The following is a 16,131-nucleotide window of genomic DNA, read 5'->3' as shown; positions in this document are numbered from 1 at the left end:
TCCTACTTTCTCTTCCACCACTTTCTCCCTATTTTCCACCTCGATTGCACCAGCCAACTCTTCTTGTATCACAATTCACAAGCTGCAATCCTCACATTTCTCCACTTGGTCGAAATACCATTCGTAGGAATATTAGGAAGTGAGTCCACCAAATAAAGAAAGTAAAAAAAGTAACAAAAGCAAAAAGCAAAAGTCCACACCACCACTATATTCGCTCGCAAGCAGGCCTTGCAATTGCAATTGCAATTATTTTCCACACAGCACACAGGGTATCTGGACATGCATTCTCAATTTGCTCCTTCATTTTTTCAGGGTACCTGGTATACTACGTACATAAAAATTATCATTTAGCCATAAAAATCAGAAAAAAGTATATGCACTTTTGATCTGTGCAAATTCCCATTTCAAAACTCTTGTATTCTAAGTCCTAACAGATTACATTTATGGAGGTACAACTGTAAAGAGCAGCGTGTACAAAATTACAAATTACTTTAGATTGAAAATAGCTTTCTAGTTAATAAATTCCCTAACATTGGTGATGTAGCTTTCAAGAGAAACTAACTAAGACGGATAAGAATGAATTGCTAGAGGTAAAGGTTAAAGATTGAATCGAATTGAAAATAAAGTTTATCATTGAAGAACAAAATCGGTTACAATATTCTCTCTCATACAATCAGCTTGGGCCACGTGTCTTTTCTCTTTCTCTCTCTCTTTTTCCCGCTTAAACCTACAACATACAAACTATACTGTGAAATATCAATAATTATGTCGATATTTTTTATTAAACCATAATATTTAGGCTGAAATATCGGGTTGTCACCTAGACAGGTGACACATTAGGCTCCCCTTCTCCTTGCACTTACACATCAGAATCGGAATTAACTTTTGTGGGTTTCACAAGAATACAAGATAAATGAAAATCGTAATCTTCAATTCTATATAACCAACCATTTGTTGTCTTAATTATAAACAAATTCTTAATTTCATCTTCAAAGTATTTCGCCAATAAGTCTTCCAAAGTTTCTTTTCTTTTTTAATATAGAATCATATGCAAACAAGTAATGAAATCTGAAATTTAAATACTTTACTATAAAATGGGGTTGTACATACTGAGGATGGCTCCAGCCATACATTCATTATCAGCAATCTTATTCTTTTCTTCAGCAGCCTCATAATCTACAACTTGAAAGATACTATAAGGAGATAAGGTCTAAAAAGTTAACAGTATCAACTTTATTCAATCACTGGTAATCTCAACTCTCTCTGTACACCGTCATAATATGTTCCATCTCCTGACAAGGAATAATTTCTAAAACTGATGATGTAAACCCGTTTCTTCTCCTTTTGTCCCACTGCAACAAGGAAATTATGATTTAACACAAACAAATATTGCCAACTTTGTAATGGATACACTTGACAAACAAAAACAATTTGCAATGTTCCGACAAAACTCCAGATGCTTGACGAAATCAAACAACACAATATAAAAATTCTTGTCAACCAGGCAAGAGCTTGCTCAGCTCAGTCCACGGCCTCCTATCATTCAGCCCACTCTAAATTTTAAAGAACAATGTTCTATGGTCCAGGGTGGGCAGATCAACAGTTCTTCCTGTTACAATTTTAGAGAGCTTTTTCTGGGTCTTTTTGTAGTTATTTGCATGGACAAAAGTGTACTCAACTTCTTAAAAAAATTATCAACAACTAATTAGTCGTGCACTCTGAAGGTAGTTACAATTTAATCAAATAGAATTGTCAGTCAAACAAAAATTAAATTTAAAATAAGGGGCTAGCGGCGCAATTTGTAGCGCGCTTGACCTCTAAATCATTCATTTATTTTTCATATCAATGAATATATTTTTTTGATTGAAAAAGGGGGGTGGGGGATAAAGTTGTCTGCTCCATCCTGATTCTCTATTCAATGCCTCAGTTTCGAATCCATTTTGAATTTTGAAATTATTTTCACATAATTTCTTCAAGTGATAACATACAAGAATTAAGTATGGCAACTGAATGATATAGGATGATAAGAAATATTTTACAATTTAGACATCAATACAGAAATTATCGATTTAGCATGCTAATTGCTAAATAACACTAAAAGAGTATGAAAGCTTTAAACTGGCAGAGGAAACTAAAAATATGAATTGTGATCACAAGTAATTTACAATGCCTGTTAAAGTGTCAATGAATAAAAAAGGATCATACTGTGTTTATGACAATACTCCCACCTGTTGTTAATGGACTTGTCGCGCAATACTCTACTTTAAAGTTTTGTTCAAAGCCCAACTTAATCCTAAAACAAGTAAAAGAGTAAGCATTACCGCCAACTGGAGGGAAAACAGAAAACATTTATGCGACCTAAGTTGGATCCATAAGCTACAACATACCATGCATATGATTTGCTTTCTTTTCTGAAGGGCTAATTAGGACTGAACCAAAACAAAAGAAGAAACACAAAGACAATATTTAAATAGGACAGACACAGAAAGCTTAACACGTCTTCTAAAGATAGAAGCGTGAAGAAAAGCATTTCATACCCTCAAATAACATTTTATGAAAAAGGACAACCCATTGTAAGCAAATAAGTGTTTAGATAGCCCAGGAGAAAAATATGCCAAGCACTATAGGATACAGAAAACAAGAGAAAGTATATACAACACGAAACCATTAAAAACAAGAAAAGTTTTTCGAGTAAGAAAAACATACCAGATCAGACATGTCACAATGCAGCTTTGTAACTGAATCACCTCTGCCGAGCTCTTCTGGAAATCCATACGCTATATATGTTTTGGGCCCCAAGTCTGGCTTCAACAAATTTTCAGGAAATTTTGCAGCGGGATACAGAAAACCAGACTACGGATGGGGTGTAATCACTGAATGGGAGAGCAGCAATAAACTCCACACCAGGCCTATGCAACTGATCTTCAAATGAACTGGATGAGGGCCATTTTTAAGCTTCAACATTTCTGGCCATTGATTACTGTGCATACAGCCTTCTAGGTAGCCTGTGAAGAATTGACAAATATTAATTTCAACCTAAAACACAATGAGAAAACAAAATGTAACCGCACAACTGACAAGCCCTTTCTGTAGGTGTAACTTTGCAAGTTAGGGAAACCGAATATAAGGAAATTTCTATGAGATTATCTAAAGTTAAAATATCTCTACTATAACCCATGTAGCAATTTTTGTTGACTTTGTTAAAGCAATATGGAAAAACAGAATAACCAAAAAACTCTTGGTCTTCTATGTCCTAACAAATTACATTTAGGGAGTTACAACTGTAAAGAGTAGCGCGAACACAATTTTTTATCAATGCATCAAAACAACACATTACGCAGTTATGAAAATTACAAATTACTCTAGATTGAAAATAGATTTCTAGTTAATAGATGTCAGTAATTATTTAAAGATCAAATTACCAATTCTTGATGCAAGGATGGCAGTAACGTTTTGTGCAATTGGAACAAAAGACAACAGCACGCTTGTCGTTTCGCTAACATTGGTGACACATTAGACTTCCATCGCTGAGTTTTACTCTTACCAAAAGAAGTTCCAATACTAACGGTGACGATTCCCGCCATAAAAAATTCTAGAAATCAGTTCAACTGAAAAAAAAAAACAATAAAATTCAAAAATTCAATCAATTGAAACCAAAACAAGACCTGAATTTCTGATTCTCCACTAAAAATCAATATAAGTTCGAATTTATATGTGGATCAATTGAACAACAACATCAGCATGACCTAGTAATTCTTCTAGACCTTGATTTTATAATAGTAGGGAAAATTTCATTAGATCAGATTATGAACAAGTTTAAAAGGAAAAGAAAAGAATAAAAGCCATTAATATATCTTCACTTTAAAGAGATGTTCGGGACATGGATAAGTCCACTCAGTGAATAACCTCGGCTTCCTCTGATTTGTTTGAGAGAAGGTGATTTGATGTTCTTGGTTGAACAGAGGGAGCCTTTTCAATTCAGGACAACTTTAACTGTTTGAAGAGAGTCACAAACCAACGCCCTTCCAAATGGTCTTGAGTAGAGAATTCCAATAAATGTGAATCAATTCCAGTACCACTGTCTTCAACAATGGCATTGCAAGAAGCAACCTAGGCGACAATAAAACTTTGAATACCACAACCCTTTGCAAACTCTTCAAACAAGGAAAAGTTGGACTATAAATTCGATTGAATCGCAGGAAACAATCATGAGTTGTCTTAGGTCCTGCTGCGAATCATTTCTCGATAACCTTGTGATTTGGTTAAATTCTGCAACTTGAAGAAATTGAATGCGTTTGGAAGTGAGATGGCATTGCAAGGAATAGGTTGGAATACCCTTTGGAATACCCTTTGGAATACCCTTCCCGCCTCAATAAAGTACTTTTTAACCTTTCAAATTTTCCAAATTCACCATAGGCAATGAAGTCCGACAACCTGGTGAAATGGGATATGAAGATTTTCCAATTGTATCAAGCTTGAGAGTTCCCGCACAAAATCTCCCCTCTTTCGTGCATACACATTATCCATGGTGAGTTCCTGCAATATTAACTCTTGAAGTAAAGAAAACTTGAATATCAATCCCGTGGGGATCATTTCTTTCAAATTATAATTGTCACTGAGATCAAGGCTTCTGAGGTTGACCAACATTTCCATCCCATGAGGCAGTTCTTCTATGGCCGAACTTGTGAGCTTCAACACTCTTAGTGACCGAAGCTTGGATAGAGAAGGCACTCTAACTAATTTCTCACAAAAATCTAAGAGTAACCCACGAAGATTTACCAAATCAGAGACTGAATCTGGTAACGACTCAATATGAGTCCAGGATAAATTGAGAACCGTGAGACTTTTCATGTGCATAAAGAAACCACTTGCAGCGTGTTTTAGTTGACGACCCTCATAATAACTTTGAGAAAGGATGAATGTCAAGAGTTTAGGGCATTTGGGAATAATTGAAATGTCTTTTATACGACTTTGCAAAAATGAAACCCTCTCAAGATCTTCAGACCAATCATCTTCGTGCGGTATTTCTGTTGATGAAAGCCCAGTTCTGACCATGAATTTAGGTTTTGTTTTCGTGATGTAAAGAGCCATATCCCTAATCAAATCATGCATTTTAACACGGTCCCTATCCTCATCTTCAGAATCACTATCTTCTTCAGAAGAAACTTCTTCTAGCATGCAACAACGCTTTAGTGTATTCAGTATAACATGGCCACAAAGCATTTCATCTTCTTTGCTCGATCCCTCCACTAACCCTTCCATAACCCAATACTCAATCAACTCACTAGTGTTGATTGCAAAATCTTCAGGATACAGTGCACAATATAAGAACCACTTCTGATGATTCTTCTCCCTCAATCGATCGTAACTGAACTTCAGACGCTGAATCACTTGTTCCTCCATGTCCATGTTCAAACTTGTAGACTTCTTCAGATCTGATAATGCAACTCGCCACTCACCAACATCTTTGCTTCTCATAGCTCGCCCAATTGTGATGATTGCAAGGGGCAAACCACAACACTCTGCAACAACTTCTTTTGCAATCTCTTTCACTTTGGGAACAAGCTCCTCATGGACATTTACCAAGAACAGTTCCCATGCTTCGTCCTTAGAAAGCGGTTTAACTTTGACATATTTCTGGCACAACATTCCGTCGCACACTTCCCTTGACCTGGTAGTCAATATTATCTTGCACCCATTGTCTTTTGTGGGTTCGAGAACTCCTAGCTCATGTAGATTAAATGGCTTCCATATGTCATCTAGGATAAGCACAAACTTTCCCTTTCTATGCAATGCTCTGAGCAATGATGACGATTTACTATCTTCATCTTGTTCGTCAGAAAGATCCAAACCGAGTACTTTCGCAATTTGCTTTTGAAGTGTTTGAGCATCAACAGCTTTGGATATAGTGACCCACAAAACATTTTCAAAACGAATACGTTCTTGCACAAGCTGGTTACTGATTGTCTTCATAATGGTGGTTTTTCCCACGCCACCCATGCCGTAGACACCAATTTTCTCAAACTCATCACCTACTATACATTCCCAAACCATCTTGAGGTTCTTATCAGCAGTACTACCAATCAATCCTGTAGTCGGCATCTCCATTCCCAAAAATGTTAAAGACTCTTCTGAGAAATGACTAGCCTCATTTAAGAGATCATTCATCCATCACTTCAACGCATTTCAAAATTTGTTTTTGCAATTTCAGTCGTGAACAACAATTAGGCGTACAGAAAACTCCAGCTGCGCATATTTTTGCGATGTTGGCTTCTTTGTCCACAACATCTGCCATATGTATAATAGTGTTGGCCTTATCCCACCAATTCTGTGCGTCCTTTGTGCGCGTCTTTCCATGTATCTCTGCGATTCGCAATGTTTCTTTCACCTCCTTTACTCTAGAAATCAGTTCTCCTTTTTTGTCTCTCAATGTCTGAATTTGGTCACTCAGACTTTTGACACCCAACTGATTAAGCGCACAAGTCAGTACGCTTCCAACAGCTGCTCCAACTACTGCTCCAGCAACTTCCATACCTGTCATTACAACGCATTGGTTGTTAATTAAAGTGATGAGACACGATAGACTACTCCAGTAGGATATATGTAAAATACATAACATTAAGTAAATAGAGAGTATGTATAATCTCACTTGTTTGGGCAGTTGGTTGTTCTTTGAACCTCTAATAACAAGAACCAAAGGAAAATGCTCAAGTACAAACTGGATATCTGCACATTTAAAATCATGTAAAGGTGGAGAATTAGCAGCTAAAAATACAAATCAGTTTTTAACTTTTAAGAGATAGTCATCATTGGACTTTATCAGTAGAATTGGTTATGTTGTGAGCATTTAACAATGAATGACGATTAGTAGATAAACATACAAATGGAACGTAGGATAATATTTTTGACAGATTAAAAAAAGAGTAATAATCAAGTGTATAATAACGACAACAAACAAGGAAGAAAAAATTTGTAATGAACTGACCTTATAATAATATAATTGATCGATTGATGTTAAGCTGAGTACTAGTCCAAGATCGACAAAGATGAAATGATGAAATGAAAAAAACCAACAAGTCTTCTGTTTGAATCATGAAATGAAAAAACCAACAACTTCTGCTTTGTTTTTCACTTTTTATATACCTTTCTTATAGTTTGTGGGACTGGACTGTTTGTTGACTTGCTTCGTACGTAACTTCATTTGAATTTTTGATCATCCGATTTTCTGTTTTTGCCGACATAAAAAATGCAAATTTCATTACAAATGTGAATTCTTTATGAATGGTGTAAATATATACAATAATACATTCTTGTGGTTTTGTTCATATCATTCAGTTCAAAATTGTACAAAGTCTGGTCCGGAATTAACATCGGTTTAATTGTAAACTAAGTAGTAAAAAAATAAATGAATGAGAACATAACTTGCTAGTTAAAATCAAAGCTTTGAAGCCTGAATAGGTAACTGACTAATCTGTACAGTATTCATGATTCTGTGTATTACAAAAAATTGTTTACATTTTATCAAAATCAAAACAACCCAAAATAATGGCAATCACCTCTCACTAACGACATTTTCTCACCACGGGTACCTTGTAACAGAGATGTAGAAGCACCCAATTATATGCAATAAGCATTTCCTATCCAATCAGCGAAGGTCTCAGTCGCTCAGCCAGCTGAAGAATCTGATGAGCCAAATAACTTCACTTCCACAATAGGCCTCTTGAGAATTGCAAAGCAATATCAATGGTACATATATGCACCACTTTTCACTGATAGCTTCAGTTTTAGTTTAACCTTCAACTCTTTCTAAAGCCGCTTGGTCAGATTGGAGAAGTTTCCTTGCTCTGGGGTGGTCAAGCGGTTACAAGATCTACATGGAAATTCATCTCACTAATATAATGTAAATCCCCTCTGGACTCTGTTAGCAAGGATAACTCAAAATCACGCTTTTGCTACATTTCAAAAAATGGCAGGCTCCCTGGATTTTCCTCCAAAAGATGCCTTACAGGTGTTTCTGCAGGATATTGGTCCAGAATGTACTCAATTTGTTCTCCACTGATCACTTTCTTATCCAGGAGGACCTGCAAAGGGATTATTTTCAGTAACTCAAAGTTGGCAGACATCAGTGCAAAACAACGTCAATGAGATCGACGCTTCAGGTCTTGTCTAGGCGCAAAAGATAAATTGGAACTTTAAAAGATATAGACCAAGCCCATTCAGTAACTGGAGGGAATTAACACTTATATGGCTAGCTACACCCATATCATGCAATCAAAAGTATTTGACCCAGACTTCATCTTTCTTTACTTTCCTAGCTCAGCTAGTTTGTCTAGTTACTACGACTAGCACAAATGGCCTCAACTTAAGAATTTTATTACTCGGAATATTTGTTTAATTTTTAATGTGTACCACATACTAAATATACCTACTATACTTTTTATTTTTTTGGTGTTGGCTACAGTCGGCACAAACATTCCAGTCTCACAACAACATACAACTTACAGACTATACAACATCAAGGTTAAAACAATAACAAGATATTTTACTTTTGTTATTATTAGTTCAATTATTTGAGGGGAGAAAAGGAGATTCCAAGGAATTGGATGATGAACTTTCGTTCGTGCAGCCGCAGTATGGCCTATGGTTTCCTACTTTCCTTACAGAACATTGTACCAAGCGGTGGTGACAATAGCTATGATGAAGTTGTTGATGAAGATGTAGGCTAAAATGACGATTAAAATCTTGTATAATACATAATTTTATCATCCTTGCATATGATTACTTTAAATATACACCATACTCACCCACATATTAAGATGTTTTATCATCCTCAAACCTAGAGTTCCTTCTTTGAATATGAACATGAAAAGACCACGGGTACACACCTAAATTGTTTTGAGAAGAGCTGCATGATGTCTCCACTGCTAAGAAACTGTTCTTTTGTACATGTCACGGATTAGCTCTTCAGTTCTCTGAGCATCCTCATCATCCAAATTAAAGTTGATCGGGGGTTCTATAAGATCATAGTCATCATAAAGTGATCCTTCAAAGTCCAGCCTTGGTCCCATAAAGCTAACCCTTTTTCCTCCAAGGAGGTGGCTCTCCATGAATTGTCATTGATTTCTCCATATTCCATCTGATGGAAGAAAAGAATGAAACAGTAAGTACGAAATATCTAAAAGTTACCACATTCTTGGGGAAAGTACCAAAGAAGAAACACCACATTGTCAAAATTTTACGAGCAAGCCAAGACGCATCCGCAAGGTAGCTAACAGATGCTCCAGATGTGTCTCGTCCATAAATAACCTCTTCAGCAGCCCTACCGCCAAATAACACCTAATACATGGGATGATGGGAATGCATACTGATGATCATTATCAAATGCATGGAACAGAAGACCAATCTCACAGAAATAGTAGAATAAGTGACTATACCTGAAGCCGGTGTAACAACTGAAGTCGACGCTCAAATATACAAGACACGTCGTCAAGACGATGAAATACAGTTTGAGAGAGACTCTGCATGCATCAGTTAACAAACATTTTTGTTAGAGAGAGTAACTGAATGGTTGGACCTACTTCGAAATACATGACGTACAAGTCGATGAATTAATTAGCTTAAAATTTTGTACTATTTGTAGTGAATTATCGACTAATTATCTTAAATAAATGACTAATGGACCTGGATGTACTGTATTATATTGACATAAGCTATTCCCATTATTATACAGAACTCACCATTGTATGAATAAGTTAGGTCCAGATGGAGGTAAGACAGTGCCTCCATTATGAACAAAAAATAAAAGTATGATGGAATTTCAATTAAACAATGTGTTAAAACCTGACCATGAGGAATGATTGAGATGCGTTCGCAGGATTCCACCTTAGCGTCCTCGTAGCACTTCAGTAAATAAGATGTCATTGCAGTTCCAACCTCAGTAGTTGCTCTACGACACTGCCCTTGATGACCCAACTTAATCCCTACAAGCTTTGGTCCCACAGTTAAGCAATCAACAACATCATCTACGTCTGACTGAAGGATAGAACCGTGCCCTCTCCGAACTGCCACCAATGCAGCCTCTTGGAGTATAGTAGCTGCGCCAGTTTTGCTCCTGTCCACCCTGATTAACCAAAATGTTAGTTTTGTTGGAATTCTCGTTCGTGTATTTTAAACTACTTGTGTGTACAAAGTGAAGAAATAGAACAACGAGTGTTCCCTCCTACTTTATGTTTGTGTGATAGTCCCACATTGGTAAGCTACAACTAATTTTGTCGGGTTCGGGCTTGAGCTTGGGCTTCTCATGTGAGATATGCTAGTGGGCTTGGCCAATTCGCTTCTTGAGCAAGTTTTGAATTCCTTATTACAGTAGGTTTCTAATATTGTACTAGAAACAAAAACAAACCTTTGATCTCTACATAAAGAGGACTCATGTCCAAATCTAAGTACTCAATTAAGAAACAAAAAAAATACATTTTCTTTCTCTTCTTCCTTCAGCCGCCAGAGAGAGTTATGTTGATGTTCTAAAGAGTAGCCTATTGAAGTGTATCTTAGTCTACTTCAGTCATTGAATCATGTGAGTAGAGACGCCTGTGAAGCCTTTACACCATATGAAGGGAAAAATCTCTTCTTAAGGACAGTGTATTCGATCACACACCTTGACAGTCTGTTCTTTCTATGTCCTTTTTTTATATTCGATTATCTAACCCCTTTTACAACAATCTTATGAAGAGATATAAGTAGAACAAAGGATAATGCTTTCAGACGACAATAAAAAAGATAAGTGTTTTACTTTTAACACTACAAAAAATCAGTCAATAAACGACGGTTGTTGTCTGTTGTTTTAAGTGAAAAACGTGTGCTTTCATCTGTTGTTAGGGTCGTCATAAAAAGGACTGTAGTATTTGAGAAACAACTGCCCAGGACACTTGTTTATCCAATAAAAAACGACAGCTTTTAACACTTGTTTTTTTAACAACGGCCATTGACACTTGTTTCTTGTAAGTTCTGACCCTCTCTAATATACCTAAACGACATCCTATGACTAGTTTATCAATAACCATATTCCAGGTTATATATGCAGGTTTTTTGGTTGCTCATTGTAGTATCCTATATGTTGCACCTGATAGTCATTTTTCTAACACAACTTCAATGGAACACAAGTACTAAACAAAAAACCAAATATTTTCATTTATTACTTAAACTTCAACCAAAGTCAATCCCAAGTGACAATTTTGTACAAACAAGTTTCATAGAACAGAAGAAAAAAAAATTAATTAATTAATTACACGAGTAAAACACCCAAGTCTTGAATCTCGTCCACTATGTTCCAGTACACATTTTGCGGTGCCCCTCACGATCACCCTTCCAAAATGTTAGAACTCTACGACCAACTCTTTGCAACTTACATGATATAGAGATGGACGCAAGGGAACCACTTGCGCATAGAGAATGAATGTGTAGTTGCCTACAACACACATGAATCTAAGAGTGAGCACATAATCTTAAACACTTGAAACAAGATTGCACGCATTGTTCCAGTCAAATCTAGTAGTTTAAGCTACGTGTCCAAACTCAAAAGCTATAACAAGTTAAGACACTTTTCTAATTAACCTATAACTGACACAAATCACTTTTTAAGACACTTTAAAAGTGACTCTTTAAGCACTTTTTTTAGAAATAGGTATAACAAGTTCCAAATACTCCCACAATAATATACATAAGGTTTTAGCCCTAGTAATGCACTATGAACCTATTAATTCAAAATTGCTCAAAAACGAATTTCACTATACTTTTCAGTCTCCCAAAACTATCTTAAGATTCATATCAGTTCCAAACAAAACCACCATCTAAAAGTAAACTACAAACACTATACAAAACACCCAAGAAAAGTTTAAGAAACTCTTTGTTCATTGCTATGAATATTTCCCAAACTAGGTTCATGCACATAAAAGAGTAGGTTTTCTAACCAACTTGTCATTGCTAAAGTGTTTCCTGCATTCTTGCAAATGGTACACCACTTGATTATTTGAAAACTATGATATGTACACTTAATTTTTCATGTACAACCCGAAGTCCTAATCTCGGCCTAACTATGAGTAATTATAGCGCGAACTTGGTAAAAATCCTAATTTTTGGCAAACTAAAAATTTTGACGCTATCTTCTAGATAGCACTACTCTTTCCACAGATTTCCAAAAGCGATGAGGTTTTTTGCATTTAAAATCTAACCCACAAACCTTACTCTTTCGTGTTTTACAAAAAATCTAACTCTCCTCCTAACTTTATTAAAACTGGGATCAAACACTGCACAGAAAACTGTTTTCTTATAGACAATTTCTGACACGCATAATTGTCGAGGTCATATCTCTTTCCACACTCATCCAAATTGAGTGAGGCTTGGTGCACTGGATAGAAGACTCTATAAGCTTTCATCAGACTTTGGCCTTGCACAAATCTACGAAGTATAGTGTCCTATACACTTCCTACAAATCCTACAATACAACCTGCCTAGAATATGTGCGCCAACAGTCGTCGTATATTGAAGTCAGTTTTCATAATCTTAATCACGAGTATGAACTCTGGTCAAAACATGAGATTGTACCTCTATAAGTCTAGATTCTACTGGTTTTGGAGTCGACACAAAAGAGTAAATTTTTTATTTTATAAGATTTTATTACTGCATACAGCTCAGTTTCAGTCCCAGTTTCTGCGTCAAACTTCAACTTCAATTTCAGTACGCAAAACGACTAGATATGAAATTTTACAAAACACGAAAGTTGTAGATATGTGTGTCTACAGTAAACATGCATCGGATTCATATAAAAAAAAATCAAAAACGAGTTTTCTATGCTTAAATTACCAAGAATAGTTCTGAATTCTGAAAATGAAAACCCTATAACAAGAATCCAATGAATTCACATCATCCAAAACAGTTGCAGGCCTATATAATACTACCAATCAATCAATAAACACATGGTTTACTCACCAAATTCAGATGCCTAAGAAATCAAAGTGAAAACAAGCGATACACAGCCGCGGCAACAACACCTCAATTTGAAGTAGAACCCGAAAAACAAAAATTCAATCTCCAAATAACCTTATTTAATTCTTGATTGTGAAATAAAAAGTTAAAAGAGGTAGAGCATCGCATTTTGGACTGTAAAAAAAATAAAGTAGCTCATACCTGATTGGAAGCATAGTTGGTAGAGCATCGCATTTGGGACTCCGGATTGCTTCCTCGCATAGCTAGCAATGTATTAACTTGTGACTGCATTCCTATGCACGCCTTTTTCTCTTCGTACATTTCAAGTTTCAAATCCTCAACTTGGCTTTGAAGTTCCATTTGTTATGACCTATGCTCTTCTTTAGCCTTTATCTTGTAAGGTTCTGCAGCCATGTGTATGGTCTTGGGGACACCACTGCCCAAGCCTTGTATCGTACCCCTTCCATCAACGCCCAAGACCTATATATAAATCAGCCCAACTATCACAAACAAAAATTCTTTGGAGATTGATTAAAGGAGTAGCCAACATCAAACACATGTGCAACAGGGTCATGTCCCAAGTCATTATGAATGCTACTCGGATCATGGGCAATAATTTCATGGAGTTGGGTTTGTTAAAAATATGAATAGAACGAAGTCAAACTTTTGTTCTTTGTTAGAAGGACAATAATTTATCTCACCTTAGTGTCCATGTCAACAAAAACATAAACCTGCAAACAAAAACATTATTCCTAAACATTATATATCTGCCAAAGCTTTATTCCTAAGTGAGCAAGTTTTGTTTTTCTTTTGAATGGTAAAAATAAAGAGATAGATCTCGGGTAGTAGACATACTCTCGTGATGGCTGCAATTCTGCAAACCACACCAGCAAAGGCCTTAGTTTTACCTTTTCAAAAAGGAAAATCTCTTGTCGTGGATCTATAAAAAATTGCACTCCACCTTTATAGGTTCTCTAATGCAAACAATGAACTCAAGTAACCAAGAGTTCACATAATAAATTACAGTGAAGTAACAGATGCAGCAACTTAAAGCACTCCATTTTTTTTCTTCCTTAATTTGACATATCAAAGATGTATAATTAGCTCACTTTAAAATAACAACCACATACGTTAGTTTGCTTCTGGAATAATTTAATGCACTTGACTTGAGGGAAAAATACGATGTTCTGGGGCAAACTTCTGTAACATTTAATACAAAATTGTCTCTACTAGTAGTTTTAGCATTTTCCAAAGTCTAAACTAATAAACAAACAATTTTTCATAAACAAACTAATTACGTCATGGTTTCCCAGGATAATAGCCATTTACTAAGAAAGGGCTCTATTTCTGTTCAAACAAAAGATACAAAGGATTCTATTTCTGTTTAAAGGCAAAATACAAAGGCTCCTAATTTCCCTCAAAGTGAAAGACCCCACTCCTCAGTTCTACCAAATAAGTACCAGTATGTAGCATCAAAAGAAAAATTGGACAAAGCCAATATTTTTAAAACCCAAATTGAAAAATCGATTACAAGAATGCACAAATTTCTGAACATCCCACACTAATATTGAAATATTCAAAGCCAATAAAGAAAGTGAGAAACAAATTACCTCAATAGCTGAATAGCTGATACAAACAAAATAAATTTCGTCTTTAAATGAGCTGACACCACGACCCATTTTCGAGCGTCTCTTGCTAACCAAAAAGGACAACATTGAATGAATAACACCATCATGGCAAGCGCTAGGAAGAATTGAAAGGAGAATTGGAGCCTTGGAGGTAAGAAGGGAGAAACCAAATGGTGCCTTCTCTTTAAAAAAAATTGAGAAATAAAACCCTAGCAAAATTTCATTTGATTTCTCGAAATTTTCATTTTCCCGAGCTACAATTGCTACAATACGACAGTGTGCACACTCATTTTAAAATGACAGCCATTAGCCGTCGCTCATTGTGACCAAAACCTGGTATTTAAAACCTGTTAAATTGGCAAAGCGTTTTGTTCCAATTTAAAACCCGGGTTTTTCAAAATATCTCATTTTAAACTTAATTAAAACTTTTTTTTTTTTTTAAATCTAAAAGAAAACGTGAGAAGAAAAATGAGTTTTAGAGTTTACCTTTTTGAAGAGTGGACGTTAAATTGATGTATTGAGACAGATCTATTTTGCTTTGGAATTTAATATTTGGAAAGTTTAAAGTTATTCACTTATTTGTAGTACTTGATTATGTAATTATGGTTGGTAATTAGTAGTATCTTATTTAGGGTCGTGTTTTGGTACTGAATCTAAAACTTCTAGTATTTGGATGAGTAATTGATAATTTGATACTTTCATGTATTTGAATTTTTTTTCATTTGTATTATTATTATTTTTATTTTCTGTGCCTATTCTTTTTTCCATTCTTATAAAAAATTAAACTCTTTATCTATAGTATTTTTTATCATCGGTTTTTACCGTTTCTTTTACGTATTATACATTTTAAACCCATTTTAAACTCATTTTTTATGCCCCACGTTTTTTTTTTTTTTTTTTTTTTTTTTTTTGCGAGATGCTCCGTTTAAAACACGAACTAAGTTTTTTTTTCAAGTACGCTGTTTTAAACCCGTACCGTACTTGGTGACAATGTCGTCACTTATGCCTGGTTGTAGCTGTCGTTTTTAGACCAAGTTGGTGTAGTGTAATTATTGTTTGGTTTAATAAGTTATGGCTTTGAAAATTTTCTAATAATTTCGTTTTTGCTAGAGAAACTATTTAAAGGTTGAATTTTTATCGATCTTTTCATGGTTTTTCAAACCCTAAATGATTGTATATATTTCTCTTAGGCTGTGTTTGTTTACTTGCAAACCCCTGGTGGGAAAATATTATATTTGCCAGTGTTTTCCCACTAGAGTTTTGCCAGGCTAATTTGTAGTGGGAAAATTTCAATTTGCCGGTGTTTGTTTGCAAAAATGTATAGTGGGAAAATATTAGATTTGTTAGTTTTGCCAGTGTCTGTTTACATGGTTTTTTTCCCATGGCAAATAATATTTCAACTTTTGGAAAATATATATATTTTTTTGTTTTCAAACTCAATGAAGTATAAAAAAAAAAAAAAAAATACAAAATACAAAATACAAAATACAAAATAAATAAAATTAAAGACAATACAACTCAA

The 16,131-nt window shown here is 35.3% G+C and overlaps 2 protein-coding genes and 1 long non-coding RNA gene across 9 annotated transcripts; all 3 read right to left on the bottom strand.

The window, feature by feature from the left end:
• Window positions 1–176: 176 nt before the first annotated feature.
• LOC147516554 (uncharacterized) lies at window positions 177–4,323 on the bottom strand. 2 transcript variants are annotated; one of them, XR_015211072.1, is made up of 5 exons: window positions 4,251–4,323; window positions 3,423–3,608; window positions 2,707–3,005; window positions 1,111–1,352; window positions 177–325 (listed from the first exon to the last, which is right to left on the bottom strand). It is a non-coding gene; the product is annotated as an uncharacterized LOC147516554 (long non-coding RNA). The 2 variants fall into 2 exon arrangements; XR_015211071.1 differs by lacking the exon at window positions 177–325 and having other exon boundaries at window positions 998–1,352.
• Window positions 4,324–4,370: 47 nt separating this feature from the next.
• LOC147516553 (disease resistance protein At4g27190-like) lies at window positions 4,371–6,927 on the bottom strand. Its single transcript, XM_086589103.1, has 2 exons — window positions 6,650–6,927; window positions 4,371–6,534 (listed from the first exon to the last, which is right to left on the bottom strand). Exon 2 carries the CDS (start codon window positions 6,166–6,168, stop codon window positions 4,408–4,410), a length of 1,761 nt encoding a protein of 586 aa, XP_086445229.1. The 5' UTR covers window positions 6,169–6,534; window positions 6,650–6,927; the 3' UTR covers window positions 4,371–4,407.
• Window positions 6,928–7,406: 479 nt separating this feature from the next.
• Window positions 7,407–14,843, bottom strand: LOC147516552 (putative inactive ATP-dependent zinc metalloprotease FTSHI 1, chloroplastic). 6 transcript variants are annotated; one of them, XM_086589101.1, is made up of 9 exons: window positions 13,837–13,973; window positions 13,683–13,712; window positions 13,183–13,461; window positions 11,406–11,464; window positions 9,841–10,120; window positions 9,435–9,518; window positions 9,240–9,336; window positions 8,886–9,136; window positions 7,407–8,081 (listed from the first exon to the last, which is right to left on the bottom strand). In XM_086589101.1, exons 3-8 carry the CDS (start codon window positions 13,339–13,341, stop codon window positions 9,114–9,116), a joined length of 702 nt encoding a protein of 233 aa, XP_086445227.1. In that variant the 5' UTR covers window positions 13,342–13,461; window positions 13,683–13,712; window positions 13,837–13,973; the 3' UTR covers window positions 7,407–8,081; window positions 8,886–9,113. The 6 variants fall into 6 exon arrangements, with proteins under 6 accessions (XP_086445227.1, XP_086445226.1, XP_086445223.1 ...); XM_086589100.1 differs by having other exon boundaries at window positions 9,224–9,336; window positions 13,837–13,965; XM_086589097.1 differs by having other exon boundaries at window positions 8,886–9,336.
• Window positions 14,844–16,131: the final 1,288 nt, after the last annotated feature.

The sequence above is a fragment of the Coptis chinensis genome, chromosome 2, assembly GCF_015680905.1.
Source record: "Coptis chinensis isolate HL-2020 chromosome 2, ASM1568090v1, whole genome shotgun sequence".
Lineage (NCBI taxonomy): Eukaryota > Viridiplantae > Streptophyta > Magnoliopsida > Ranunculales > Ranunculaceae > Coptis > Coptis chinensis.
The sequence above is the reverse complement of the archived record's forward strand: the minus strand, read 5'-3'. Positions and strand labels throughout refer to the sequence as shown.